This window comes from Calliphora vicina, chromosome 5, assembly GCF_958450345.1.
Source record: "Calliphora vicina chromosome 5, idCalVici1.1, whole genome shotgun sequence".
Taxonomy (NCBI): domain Eukaryota; kingdom Metazoa; phylum Arthropoda; class Insecta; order Diptera; family Calliphoridae; genus Calliphora; species Calliphora vicina.
In genome coordinates, this window is record NC_088784.1 from 13,333,658 (window position 1) to 13,349,760 (window position 16,103).

The 16,103-nt window shown below is 32.3% G+C and overlaps 1 protein-coding gene across 1 annotated transcript; it reads left to right on the plus strand.

Annotated features, from left to right (window-relative positions):
- The first annotated feature begins 248 nt into the window (after window positions 1-248).
- On the plus strand, window positions 249-1,937 carry LOC135959942 (uncharacterized). The gene is made up of 2 exons (XM_065511092.1): window positions 249-267; window positions 1,417-1,937. The coding sequence occupies exons 1-2, from the start codon at window positions 249-251 to the stop codon at window positions 1,935-1,937; spliced, it is 540 nt and encodes a 179-aa protein (XP_065367164.1).
- Window positions 1,938-16,103: the final 14,166 nt, after the last annotated feature.

Consider the following 16,103-nt stretch of genomic DNA (forward strand, 5'->3'; position numbering starts at 1 on the left):
ATTGCTGTATTTCTAGGACTCTGTGGTATCATTATACAAATATTCTTTCTTACAATAAAATCTCCAAGGTGGGAGGGTTGCTTGTTGTTGACTTGTTTAATGGAGTTAAGTTTCCCTTTTTAGAATTCAATACAATTTAGATAATTTTATAGTCAATTTATAAATTATGAATAGATTAGATGTGTAGAACAAGTGTTAAATTATTTAGACAATAGAAGCTGCCAGTGTTGAAATTAAGGAAGTAAAAAATGAAGCTGTTATTCGAGTGTATATTTACCTTATGGAAACTTATGTTATGTTTTTAAGGATGTGACCACAACTTGTCAAATCTATGCCATAGTCCCATCTACTGTTTCCTCTAAAGTCCAGTCTACAGTTCGATCTATAGTCTATAGCTTGGTGTCGAATCTTCTTAATCTCTAGTATTCTTTACAGTCTAGTCTACAGCGTATATATGATTCTATAGACTCTTGTCCATAGTTTATAGTATTTCGAATATAGAGTCTCATCATTGTCTATAATTTCTGGTTTGTAGTCTCTCGAGACGATAAAATAGACTATTGAGAAGACTATAGACGAGACTATTGAGGAGACTATTGAGGAAACTATTGAGGTGACTATAGATGAGACTATTGTGGAGACTATAGATAAGACCATTGAGGAGACTATAGACGAGACTATTGAGGAAACTATTGAAGTGACTATAGATGAGATTATTGATGAAACTATAGACGAGAATAGTGAGGAGACTATAGATGAGATTATAGACGAGACTATTGAGGAGACAATAGACGAGACTCATGAGGAGTCTATTAAGGAGACTATAGACGAGACTATTGAGGAGACTATAGACGAGACTATTGATTAGACTATAGACGAAACTATTGAGGAGACTATAGACGAGACTATTGAGGAGACTATTGAGGAAACTATTGAGGTGACTATAGATGAGACTATTGAAGAAACTATAGACGAGAATAGTGAGGAGACTATAGATGAGATTATAGACGAGACTATTGAGGAGACAATAGACGAGACTCTTGAGGAGTCTATTAAGGAGACTATAGACGAGACTATTGAGGAGACTATAGACGAGACTATAGATGAGACTATTGAGGAGACTATAGAGGATACTGTAGACGCGATTATATACCAGACTAAGATGAGACTATATACGAGATTACGGACGATACTATAGACGAGACTATTGGGGAGATTATAGACGAAACTATTGAGGAGACTATAGACGAGAATATTGAGGAGACTGTAGACGAGACTATTGAGGAGACTATAGACGAGAGTATTAAGGAGACTATTGAGGAGACTATAGACGAGACTATTGAGTAGACTATAGATGAGACTATAGACGAGAGTATTAAGGAGACTATTGAGGAGACTATATTGAGGAGACTATAGATGATACTATTGAGGAGACTATAGACGAGACTATTGAGGAGACTTTAGACGAGACTACTGAGGAGACTTTAGACGAGACTACTGAGGAGACTATAGACAAGACGATTGAGGAGACTATAGACGATAGTATTGAGGTGACTACTGAGGAGACTATAGACGAGAGTATTAAGGAGACTATTGAGGAGACTATAGACGAGACTATTGAGGAGACTATAGACGATAGTATTGAGGAAACTACTGAGGAGACTATAGACGAGACTATTGAGGAGACTTTAGACGAGACTACTAAGGAGACTATTGAGGAGACTCTAGACGAGACTATTGAGGAGACTATTGAGGAGACTATAGATGAGACTATAGACGATACTATTGAGGAGACTATAGATGAGACTATTGAGGAGACTATAGGCGAGGCTATTGAGGAGACTATAGACGAGACTATTGAGGAGACTATAGACGATACTATTGAGGAGACTATTGAGGAGACTATACACGAGACTACTGATGAGTCTATTGAGTAGACTATAGACGAGACTATTGAGGAGACAATAGACGAGACTATTGAGGAGACAATAGACGAGGCTATTGAGGAGACAATAGACGAGACTATTGAGGAGACAATAGACGAGACTATTGACGATACTATAGACGAGACTATTGAGGAGACTATAGACGAGACTATTAAGGAGAGTCTAGACGAGACTATTGAGGATACTATAGACGAGACTATTGAGGAGACTACAGACTAGACTATAACGAGACTATTGAAGATATTGATGAGAATATTGAGGATATTGAGGAGACTATAGAGGATACTGTAGACGAGAATATACACCAGACTTAGGTGAGACTATAGACGAGACTATATACGGATTACGGACGATAATATAGACGAAACTATTGTGGAGCCTATAGACGACACTATTTAGGAAACTATAGACGATACTATTGAGGAGACGAGACTATTGAGGAGACGAGACTATTGAGGATAAGAGACTATTGAGGATAAGAGACTATTGGGGAGACTGTAGACGATAATATTGAGGAGACTGTAGACGATACTATTGAGGAGACTATAGACCAGACTATGGAGGATACTATAGACGAGACTACGGACGAGACTATTGAGGAGACTCTAGACGAGACTATAGATGCGACTATTGAGGGTATAGACGATACTATTGGGGAGAGGAGACTAATGAGGAGAGTATAGACGAGACTAAGAATGAGATTGTTGTGGACTCGGACGCGACTATTGAGGATATGGTTAGACGATACTATTGGGGAGACTATAGTCACTTCTATAGTCTCTTCTATAGTCTCTCTATAGTCATGGCTATAGTTCCGGCTACAGTCTCGTCTATATTCTCGTTATAGTCTCGTCTACATAGTCTGGTCAATAGTCCCGTCTCTTTTATAGTTTACACCATACTCTAGTTTAATCTCATTTATAGTTTAGTATTTTCTATAGGTTGTAGTTATCCTAGATATTGGATTAAAGTCTAGTCGAAGTCTAGACAAGAGCCTAGTCCATATTTTAGTCTAGTTCAAAGTCTAGTCTATAGTAAATTAAAGAATAAATATTAAATAAGTCACAGGATAATAAATTTTTATATCTCTTTTCTCCTTACATTATTAATATTATTTAAGCCAAAACCAATATTGACTTACAATTTAAAATTGCAGCAAAAGTCATCATAGAAAACCTGGCAGAAAAAACTGCAGAAAAACAAACACAAACACTTTTGATCTAGTGGTTTTTCCACTTGAATATCTAACAAATAACTAAGTTTATTTGGAATCAACAAACCACCCGTGAAAAGCCAACAACATGAAAGAAAAAACTTGTCACCCAAAATAAAAAAAAAATAATAAAATCAAACCTGTATGAAGATGAAACATTGTCAACACTAAAGGTTTCGACTTTAAGACTTTTCCTGCTTAAACATTTTTATTTTCGCACTCACAACCGTTGAAGCAGCCCTGCACGCATTTCCACACTTTAGCGAGACAAAATGTCAACAAGATTTTCGCAAATTTCAAACTCCCCCAGACTCCTGCCACCGCAAACAAACAAACAGCATCGAGATACAGTTTATCAAACGACGACTACTACGAATTGCCAAAATATTTTTATTGGAATTTTATTTTATTTCATTGGATTTTTAATGGTTTCATTGTGAACGCACAGCAGCAGCAGGACTACGATCTACAACACATCATGATTGTCAAACGATGCAAACAATATGCAAATTTAATGTTTCACTTTTATGGCAACCAAAGACTTTATTTACACAATAAATGGTTGTATGAATTTCGAAAACGGGAATCATTTTTTTTCCTAAACTTAAATTTGCAAAGCAATTGGAACATGAGGGGTAGTGGGAGAGGGTGGGGTGGGGCAGGAGGGGTGTTTGTTTGACTGTCAATACATTGTTTAAGAATTGACAACCCCTGAAAGCAGCTATTGTTAGAGAGTATATAGTTTATTGTAATACCCGATGTTGTTTGTTTGTTTATTTATGCCAAAACACATCTAAAGGCGGTAGCGTTCACTTGGCGGCTAATGGAGTCAATTGATGTCATTTATCTTTCTTCTTTAACTTTAAAACGAATGTTTGCGAATAAGTTAACGACAACAACAACTTACAATAATTTACAACAAAAAAAAATGTTAATACATTTAGCCAGCGTGCGAATTTTCTTGGTTTAGGAAAATGTTAAGGGCAGGGAGGGAGTAAAACTCCTTTAAAAATTCAGTTTAGTTTTTTCTTTCTTTTCTTACATATCGAAAGATTAATTAGACCTTGATAAATTTGTCTATTTTGCAACAAATAACTGGCAGCTTTAAGAAACTGGACAGCTTGTGCGAAATAGAAAACCATGACTTAAAGACCGGCATCTGGAACGTGCGCGTGAGCAAATAAATCATTCTTTCACACAATGCGAGATATAAATTCATAACAAATTTTTCATAATCCAATATATAGACAGACAACAACAATAAAACCATAATGCCACAATAGCAATAATGATCTTGGCAAATAAAAGTTGGTTTCTTTCCGAGAGAAACACACGAAGACTGGACTGGACAAAAAAAAATTAACTCAAGTGCAAAAAGCGCCGCAAGTATGAGACGTCATAACACTTAAACAGCAACTAAAATCACGATTTGAGAGAAAATATACAACTGAAACGACAGTACAGTGCGTAAGAAAAGTGGAAAGTTTTGAATGACGGGACTATAGCATAAACTATAGACTAGACTAGAGGCTGGCCTAGGAAAGAGTTGAAACAGGACAAGAGACTGGACTATAGTTTGGAATAGAGACTGAACTAGAGATTGGAATAGACGCTGAACTAGAAACTGGACTAGAGACTGAACAAAAGACTGGACTAGAGACAGGACTAGAGACTGGAATAGAGACTGGAATAGAGGCTGGACTAGAGACTGGACGAGAGACTGGACTAGAGATTGGAATATAGACTGGAATACAGACTGGACAACAGACTGGACTAGAGATTGGAATAGAGACTGAACAAGAAATTGGAATAGAGACTGAACAAGAGATTAGACTAGAGACTGGACTAGAGATTAGAATAGAGACTTAACTAGAAACTGGACAACAGACTGAACTAAAGACTTGACTAGCGACTGGACTAGAGACTGGAATAGAGACTGGACGAGAGACTGGGCTAGAGATTGGAATAAAGAATGAACTAGAGACTGGAATAGAGACTGGACTAGAGACTTGACTAGAGACTGGAATAGAGACTAAACTGAAACTGGAATAGAGACTGAACTAGAGACTGGAATAGAGACTGAACAATAGACTGGACTAGAGACTGGACTAGAGATTGGAATAGAGTCTGGAATACAGACTGGACAACAGACTGGACTAGAGATTGGAATAGAGACTGAACAAGAAATTGGAATAGAGACTGAACAAGAGATTGGACTAGAGACTGGACTAGAGATTGGAATAGAGAATGAACTAGAGACTGGAATAGAGACTGGACTAGAGACTTGACTAGAGACTGGAATAGAGACTAAACTGAAACTGGAATAGAGACTGAACTAGAGACTGGAATAGAGACTGAACAATAGACTGGACTAGAGACTGGTCTAGAGATTGGAATAGAGTCTGGAATACAGACTGGACTAGAGATTGGAATAGAGACTGAACAAGAAATTGGAATAGAGACTGAACAGCAGATTGGACTAGAGACTGGACTAGAGATTAGAATAGAGACTTGACTAGAAACTGGACAACAGACTGGACTAGCGACTGGACTAGAGATTCGAATAGAGACTGTACTAAAGACTTGACTAGAGACTTGACTAGAGACTTGACTAGAGACTGGAATGGATACTGAACTAGAGACTGGAATAGAGACTGAACTAGAGACTGGAATAGAGACTGAACTAGAGACTGGACTAGAGACTGGACTAGAGACTGGACTAGAGACTGGAATAGAGGCTGGACTAGAGATTGGAATGGAGACTGGAATACAGACTGGACAACAGACTGGACTAGAGATTGGAATAGAGACTGAATAAGAAATTGGAATAGAGACTGAACAAAAGATTGGACTAGAGACTGGACTAGAGATTAGAATAGAGACTTGACTAGAAACTGGACAACAGACTGGACTAGAGACTTGACCAGCGACTGGACTAGAGATTCGAATAGAGACTGTACTAGAGACTTGACTAGAGACTTGACTAGAGACTGGACTAGATATTGAAATAGAGACTGGAATAGAGACTGAACTAGAGACTGAAATAGAGACTGGAATAGAGACTGGACAACAGACTGGACTAGAGATTGGAATAGACTGAACTAGAGCCTGAACTAGAGACTGAAATAGAGACTGAACTATTGGACTAGAGATTGAACTGGACAAGAGACTGGACTAGAGACAGGACTAGAGATTGGACTAGACACTGGACTAGAAACTAGAATTGAGATTGAATAAGAGACTGTACCAGAGACTGGACTAGGGACTTGACTAGAGACTTGACTAGAGACTGGTCTAGAGACTGGAATATAGAGTGAACTAGGGACTGGACTAGAGACTGTAATAGGGATTGGTCTAGAGACTGAACTATACACTGGACTCAAGACTGGGCAAGAAACTGGCTAGAAATTGACTGGTGAATAAAGTGAACTAGAAACTGCACTAGAGACTGGACTAGAGACTAGACTATGTACTGAAGTCCATCGATGAGAATATTCACTTTTCTTACCCACTATACCACAGAAACAACATATGTATGAATGCCCAACAAAACAAAAAAAAAAACGCTATATATTACTAGAAGCTGAAGCGAGAATCAGTCAGTATTTATTTAATTGTGGGTGTAACAATCGTCTGAAGTATAGACTAAAAAACTACTGCAGCAACCAACAAAGAAACACCAACGGAACTGTCTAACAACTCTGCTTGTTCAAAATCCTAACAAGGCAATAAATGGACATAAAATAAAAAAACGAACGAACAGCAACCAGCTAAAGATCTTATAACCAATCAAAAAGAACACTAAACAACAATACACAACAAAATATAGGTTGTATTAGACAAACCAAACGAACATGCCACTAGAAAACTGACCATTTAAGAAAAAAATAGGAAAATACCAACCATATGCATGAAAACTATCAAAATCTCACCTAACTCCCTTTTTTTTTTTTGTTTTCTTTAAAGGAAACTTCACATGCAACACGCGAAAACATTTATTTGCAGTCGTTTGTACAAGCAACAGATGTTGTTTAAGTCTCATACTCATACGTGTGGTATTTGTTAAATGTTTTGTTGCAGCAACATTTCTTTACTGCAGCAATTTCATGTACAGTAAGCAACAACGAATTCCCTGAAAGTACCTCAGCTATTTATAATGGAGGGGAATTATCAAAACGTTCACATGGTTATTACTATATTTGAGATCTCTTTTAATATTTTTTTTTCGTTTTTTTATTTCGGTTAAAGAGTGGCTGCTTTGAGTTTAAAATGAAACACTACAATTTAGACACCGGATAACAATGAATTTGACAGAATCCTTTAAGGCAGAGAACGAATATCTGCTCAACGTTCGTTTAAATGTGTTTTTTGTTTTGTTGAGGAAAATTTTGTTAAATATATAAGTCTATGCGTGGTTTAAATATTGATATCAAAATCATTTTATTCTATTGTGGTTTGGTTGTTTATAGTTACAGATAAGGAGTTGCCAAAGAAAATGGGAATGGGGAAGTGTAAACTATATACGAGGTAATAATTGGGACTGCAGAAGAGACTATATACGGAAGACTATAGACGAGAGACTATATATGAGATACTATTGACGAGAGCCTATTGACGAGAGACTATAGTCGAGATACCATAGATTAGAAACTATAGACGAGAGACTATGTACGAGGGACTACAGACGAGATACTATAGTTGAGATACTATAGAACGGACCAGAGATTATAGAAGACAGACTTTAGACGAGAGACTATAGACGAGAGGCTATAGATGATAGACTACAAACGAGAAACTATAGATGAGGAACTATAGACGATAGACTATAGATGAGAGACTATAGACGAGAGACTATAGACTATAGACGAGAAACTATAGATGAGGAACTATAGACGATAGACTATAGATGAGAGACTATAGATGAGAGACTATAGATGAGAGACTATAGATGACAGACTATAAATGAGAGGCTATAGAAGAGAGAATATAGACGAGAGCCTATAAATGAGAGGCTATAGACGAGAGACTATAGACGAGAGACTATGGACGAGAGACTATAGATGGGAGAAAATAGACGAGAGACTATAGATGGAAGAATATAGACGAGAGACTATAGTCGCCAGAGACTATAGACGAAAGACTATAGATGAGAGACTATAAATGAGAGACTATAGATGGGAGACCATAGATGTGAGACTATGGACGAGAGACTATAGATGGGAGACTATAAATGAGAGGCTATAGACGAGAGGCTATAGATGATAGACTATAGACGAGAGCCTATAAATGAGAGGCTATAGACGAGAGACTTTAGACGAGAGACTATAGATGAGAGACTATAGACGAGAGACTACAGATGGGAGAAAATAGACCAGAGACTATAGTAGAAGAATATAGATGAGAGACTATAAACGAGAGATTATAGACAATAGACTATAGACGAGAGACTATAGATGAGAGCCTATAGACGAGAGACTATAAATGAGAGACTATAGATGAGAGACAATAGACTATAGAGAGAGACTATAGATGAGAGACTATAGACGAGAGACTATAGATTAGAAACTATAGCCGAGAGACTATAGACGAGAGACTATAGACGAGAGACTATAGATGAGAGACTATAGATGAGAGACTATAGATGACAGACTATAAATGAGAGGCTATGGAAGAGAGAATATAGACGAGAGACTATAGACGAGAGACTATAGATGAGAGACTATGGACGAGAGACTACATATGAGAGACTATAGATGAGAGACTATAGACGAGAGCCTATAAATGAGAGGCTATAGACGAGAGACTATAGACTATAGACGAGAGACTATGGACGAGAGACTATGGACGAGAGACTATAGATGGGAGAAAATAGACGAGAGACTATAGATGGAAGAATATAGACGAGAGACTATAGTCGCCAGAGACTATAGACGAGAGACTATAGATGAGAGACTATAAATGAGAGACTATAGACGGGAGACTATAGATGTGAGACTATGGATGAGAGACTATAGATGGGAGACTATAAATGAGAGGCTATAGACGAGAGACTATAGATGATAGACTATAGACGAGAGCCTATAAATGAGAGACTATAGATTAGAAACTATAGATTAGAAACTATAGACCAGAGACTATAGACGAGAGACTGTATACGAGAGACTATAGACGAGAGTCTACAGATGAGAGACTATATACGAGAGGCTATATACGAGAGACTATAGACGAGAAACTATAGACGAGAGACTATAGGTGAGAGACTATAGACGAGAGGCTATAGACGAGAGACTATAGACGAGAGACTATAGATGAGAGACTATAGACGAGAGCCAATAGGTGGGAGAATATAGACGAGAGACTATAAATGGGAGAATATAGACGAGAGACTATAAACGAGAGACTATAGATGAGAGACTATAAAAGAGAGACTATAGACAATGGACTATAAATGAGAGACTATGGACGAGAGACTATAGACGAGAGACTATAGAAAATAGACGAGAGACTATCAACGAGAGACTATCTACGAGAGACTATAGATGAGACACTATAAACGAACGACTATAGACGAGAGACTATAGACTATAGACGAGACACTATAGATGACAGACTATAGACGAGAGACTATAGTCTGTCTTCTATAGCCGAGAGAATATAGATGAGAATCTATAGACGAGAGATTATAGATGGCTGCCTATAGATGAGTGACTATAGATCAAAAATCCCCTTCAACATAAAACCGAAAAACCATTTGGCATCTCTTTTAGTCTTCTTTCGATTAATCATAACTGCAAAGTGTTTTCTTACACACTATAGTAAACAGCACCTTAAAACGTATGACCCTTAGGGTGAACACTATATACTCCATACAACAAATCTTCAAATACCATTATTAACATCTTTAAAATACTGTGAACTAAACGATGAAACAGAAGAATGGTTTAGTTTTTCAAGCAACACAACACATACTTACTTAAAAAAAAGCTAAAGAAAAAAAACTAAAAAACAACTTAAGCTGCTACTAAAAAAAACAAAAAGTTTTGAGATCAATAATACAAGATGTTAATAACGCCGCCGCCGATGAACGAAATTAAAGTCCATGAAAAGGAAAGAGCAGCCAGCACCTCTAGAATTAAATATGTTAGAGCCTACTTAAGAAAAATGAGTGTATATGAAAAGTAGAAGACCAAAATTGTTATAAAATAATAATAATAGACATATAGAGAGCAGCTTAAGTAGAAAATGGATAAAAGCCAAACGTTGCTGGCAAATGCAACAAACATAACACCCACTTTAAAAGAATGAGTGAACAAAATAACACTTTTGTGTTAAAGGTAGCAAGAGGTTTACACTGGCCAGGGAATTGAGAATGGGATTTCAATAAAGCTTTTGATTTTTTGGCTAGTGTAAACCCTTTAAGTTTCAGTTACGTGCCATATAACAATTTCTATATGAATAGTTTCAACATCATCATCTTCATCATCATAGTGATCTCAAATAACCACTTTTAACTTTACAATATTATAGTTATAAGCACGCGTTTTAATATTTTGTTGGAAACTCAATTCTACATACGTGTTGCTGAAAATTATAGCCAAAAAAGAATGTGATGGAAAAATAGTTAAAAAAAAAACTTAAAATAAAAACATAACCGTTGTCCAAAATTGTAGGTTTAAGTTTAAAAAAAATAAATTCCTTTTAAACCAAGTTTTTCTTTTTTCTGGGTTTAAATCTAAAACGTGAGATAAGCCATGATGAGGTGTTTAAACATGATTTTATATACAAGTATTTTGGGGGTAAACCAAAAATATTAGCCAAAAGAAGCTTGACGAATAACTTAAGTAAATATTTAGAGAGATTCCTTTTTTGCAAAAAAACCAAGATAATAAAAAAGCAAACAAAAGGTTAAAAAGGGTTTTAGGACATAAAGATTCAAAGCAAAACAAGTGTTTTTTTATTTCAAATATTTTTAAAAGAAAATAATTTAGTTTTTTTTGTGATAAGCTCTAGTTACTGACTTAACGCTATGTTAAAGTCTTAATCATTTTCTTATTCTTAACTTTATTAAATATGAAAAGAACGTAGAACTCGATTAAAATCTTTATAGCTATTATCAGGTAAGTGGTGCAAAAACTAACTTGATGTTAGTTATTTGAAAACTTTGTATTTTATATTTTCTTTCTAATACAGCAACTAATAAGGAAGTAGTTATTGAACCAACTATTCACACATTCAGGCAAACAAATTGCTAAAGAACTATCTCCTTTATTTTGTATAAAAAATGAAGACTATAGATGGTAGAGAAAGTTTTTTATCGTTAAAACCTAAGATGATAGTAATTATTTTGTAGAGAGATAGAAAAAAGATATGAAAAAATGTGTTTGGAAATGTTAGATAAATAAATTTATAATATTCACATCGCTATACACTGTGTGTAATTTTTTAAGTCATGGAAATATAACCATATACGGACACCAGTACGTGATAAAAGACCAAACAAAAAGACACGTGTCTTCCAGTTTTGCCAAAGTCATGCTCTTTTTTTATGGGCCCCCAAAGATTTGAGGACTCGGTGTCATTTTTGCAAAAAAAAAGTGATAATTTTCTCAGACTCACATCTTGCAAAAAGTTCATTATTTTGATTTACTCTCTGAGGCAAAGTGGTAGCCCTTGCCATAAAGAACAAAAATTGTAAACATATAAAATCAAAAAAACTTCATCTTCAAGAAAAAAACTTAAAAAAATTCGAAATAAATTTAGAAATACATTTTTTATTAACTTAATATTAGTTAAAATGACAAAATTTAACCAATTTTTGCTTTATATACCAATTTGTAATGAAATAATTCACAAAGCTATTAAAATTTTAGTAAATTTAGAAATTTTTTCAAACTCACCACTTTTGAAGAATTTCACCACACCCAGCAAAACACTGAAAATATTAAAGAAAACTTTTTTAAACTAAAAATTAAACATAGAAACATAAATTATATTAATTTCAAGCAAAAAATTATAAATTCGAAATAAACAAAAATTCACCACACCTTAATTTGGCTTAATTTTACAAAATTCAACTTTAATTAGAACAAATATTGATTTATATTCGAATTTTTAATAAAATAAATAACAAAATTTTTAAAATTTTAGTAAATTTAGAAATTTTTTCAAACTCACCACTTTTAAAGAATTTCACCACACCCACCAGAAACACTGAAAATAATAAAAAAAACTTATTTACTCTAAAAATAAACATAGAAACTTAAATTGTATTAATTTCAGGCAAAAAATCATAAATTCAAAGTAAACAAAAATTCACCACACCTTAATTTTGCTTAATTTTACAAAATTCAACTTCAATTACAACAAATATTGATTTGTATTCAAATTTTAAATAAAATAAATATTAAAATTTAAAAAAAATAATAAATTTAGAAACTCACCACTTTTGCAGAATTTCACCACACCCAGCAAAAACACTGAAAATATTAAAGAAAACTTATTTAAACTAAAAATTAAACATAGAAACTTAAATTATATTAATTTCAGGCAAAAAAATCATAAATTCGAAATAAACAAAAATTCACCACACCTTAATTTTGCTTAATTTTACAAGAATTCAACTTTAATTACAACAAATATTGATTTATATTCGAATTTTAAATAAAATAAATACTAAAATTTAAAAAATTTAAAAAATTTAATAAATTTAGAAACTCACTACTTTTGCAGAATTTCACCACACCCAGCAAAAAACTGAAAATAATAAAGAAAACTTACTTAAACTAAAAATTAAACATAGAAACTTAAATTATATTAATTTCAGGCAAAATAACATAAATTCGAAATAAACAAAAATTCACCACACCTTAATTTTGCTTAATTTTACAAGAATTCAACTTTAATTACAACAAATATTGATTTATATTCGAATTTTAAATAAAATAAATATTAACATTTAAAAAATTTTATAAATTTAGAAACTCACCACTTTTGCAGAATTTCACCACACCCAGCAAAAACACTGAAAATATTAAAGAAAACTTATTTAAACTAAAAATTAAACATAGAAACTTAAATTATATTAATTTCAGGCAAAAAAATCATAAATTCGAAATTTACAAAAATTCACCACACCTTAATTTTGCTTAATGTTATAAAATTCAACTTCAATTTCAACAAAAATTGATTTATATTCGAATTTTAACTAAAATAAATAACAAAATTTTTAAAATTTTATAAAATTCAGAAATTTTTTCAAATTCACCACTTTTGAAGAATTTCACCACACCCAGTAAAACGCTGCTAATATTAAAGAAAACTTAATTAGTGTAAAAATAAACATAGACATTTAAATTATATTAATTTCAGGCAAATAATCATAAATTCGAAATAAACAAAAATTTAACTTTAATTACAACAAATATTGATTTATATTCGAATTTTTAATAGAATAAATATAAAAATTTTTAAAATTTTAGTAAATTCAGAAATTTTTTTAAACTCACCACTTTTCAAAAAATTCACCACACCCAGAAAAAACACTGAAAATATTAAAGAAAACTTATTTAAACTAAAAATTAAACATAGAAACTTAAATTATATTAATTTCAGGCAAATAATCATAAATTAGAAATAAACATAAATTCACCACACCTTAATTTTGCTTAATTTTACAAGAATTCAACTTTAATTACAACAAATATTGATTTATATTCGAATTTTAATTAAAATAAATATGAAAATTTTTAAAATTTTATTAAATTTAGACATTTTTTCAAACTCACCACTTTTTAAAGAATTTCACCACACCCAGCAAAACACTGAAAATATTAAAGAAAACTTATTTAAACTAAAAATTAAACATAGAAACTGCAATTATATTAATTTCAAGCAAAAAATCATAATTTCCAAATAAACTAAAATCCACCACACCTCCAATAATAAATTTGTTTTATTAAAAACAAGTTTTAAAAGAAATTACATATATTTATAGTTACTATAATTTAAAGCAACAACTCTCAAGAAATAATTATTCACCACACCTTAAAAAATTGTTGATAAACAAATATTGGTAAAAAAAAAATTTGGTTTAAAAATTCGAAAAATCGTTTTTTTTATTTGGAATTTTATGAAAAAAAATTTGTGGCTAAAAACTATTTTTAAAGGAAATAACACGTATTTAATAGTTACTATAATTTAAAGCAACAATTCTCAAGAAATAGAAATTCACCACACCTTAATTTTTCTTAATTTAACAAAAATTCAACTTCAATTACAAAAAATGTTGATTTATATTCGAATTTTTAATACAATAGCAAAATTTTCAAAATTATTGTAAATACCCATATATTTTCAAACTCATCACGTTTGAAGAATTTCACCACACCCACCAAAAAATCAGTTTGATGCTTTTACAATGATAATTTACCAGATATTCCATAATAACTATTTACTTTGTATGGTTTACATAGTTTTATGACTATAGTGAGCTAAATTAAAAATATTTTCCCTTTGAAACAAATATTCAATATTTAAAAACTAAAGCTACTATTTTTTCCCGTTTCCCCCATTACGGTCCAAGTTATAAAAAATATATAGCCCAAGTATCTATCTAGTTTAAGAACTAAAGGTACCAATTTTCCGGATTTCTCCCTGTTTATCCCTTTCTGGTCCAAGTATTGAAAAAGCATATAACCTATTGAAAGTTTCAAGGTTTTGAAGAGTTTTATTAAATAGTATTTACAATAATTCCAAGCAAAATATCTTAATATTCCAGTTTTCGCAAACCGTTTAGGTTATTTTTACAAAAATTACTTTTTAATAATAAACAAATTTCATTTAAATTTGAATTTATAAAAAATAAGTCAAAAAAATCATTTAAACTTTAATGAAAGCTTAATAGTTTTTAAATTTTTTATTAAATATTTCAAATTATATTTAACTTAAATAAATTTTTAGCCATGTTTTCGATCAATATTTGTTTTTAGTTATGAAAAACGACATTTTATTTTATCTTTTAAAATTAATAACAAATCTTGTAAAGATTTCAAATTATTTATACAGAGTCTACCTTTAGGCTGATTTAAAATTACTCTATGTGTAAGCCTGAGTACCATTAAACATCTTCAAACACTTTTTTAACTTAATTTCTCTTAATTATTTATTTTCTTTTTTTTGTTGGAATATCTTGTATTTTTTGTTTTCTACTTTTTACTTTTAACATCCTTCCTTTTTTACTAAAAATCAATAATTTCCTTTAAGAATTAAAAACTTTCTTGTAAAAAAAGGGAAAACAACAAAAAGAAAAATAAATAAAAATGTTGAAAAAATAGAAGAAAACATGAAGAAAATCAAGAAAAATCAACAAACTTACTTGCTAATGAACTGCTGGTCTTTACTTTAGCTACATAATGAGCAAAATATTGGCGGAGGAGAAAAACGAAAACCAAAGATTTCAATAATGAAGGAGGTTAGTGAAAAAAGCTCCTCTAAACATTTATATTTCTTTCATATTTAAACAAAATTTTGCCCTTAGGGTAGTGTTGTACCCTTCTCAAGAGTTTTTCTTTTATTTTTTATATTACTAAGATTTTAAATAAATAAAAAAATGGAAATATTTAAATAAAAACTAAATAAATAAAAATCAAAATAAGAAAATCGATTTTATTCTCAAAAGAAAACAAAACCGTTTCTAGTTCAGTTCTAGTTCAGTTCTAGTTCAGTTCTAGTTCAGTTCTAGTTCAGTTCTAGTTCAGTTCTAGTTCAGTTCTAGTTCAGTTCTAGTACAGTTCTAGTTCAGTTCTAGTTCAGTTCTAGTTCAGTTCTAGTTCAGTTCTAGTTCAGTTCTAGTTCAGTTCTAGTTCAGTTCTAGTTCAGTTCTAGTTCAGTTCCAGTTCAGTTCTAGTTCAGTTCTAGTTCAGTTCTAGTTCAGTTCTAGTTCAGTT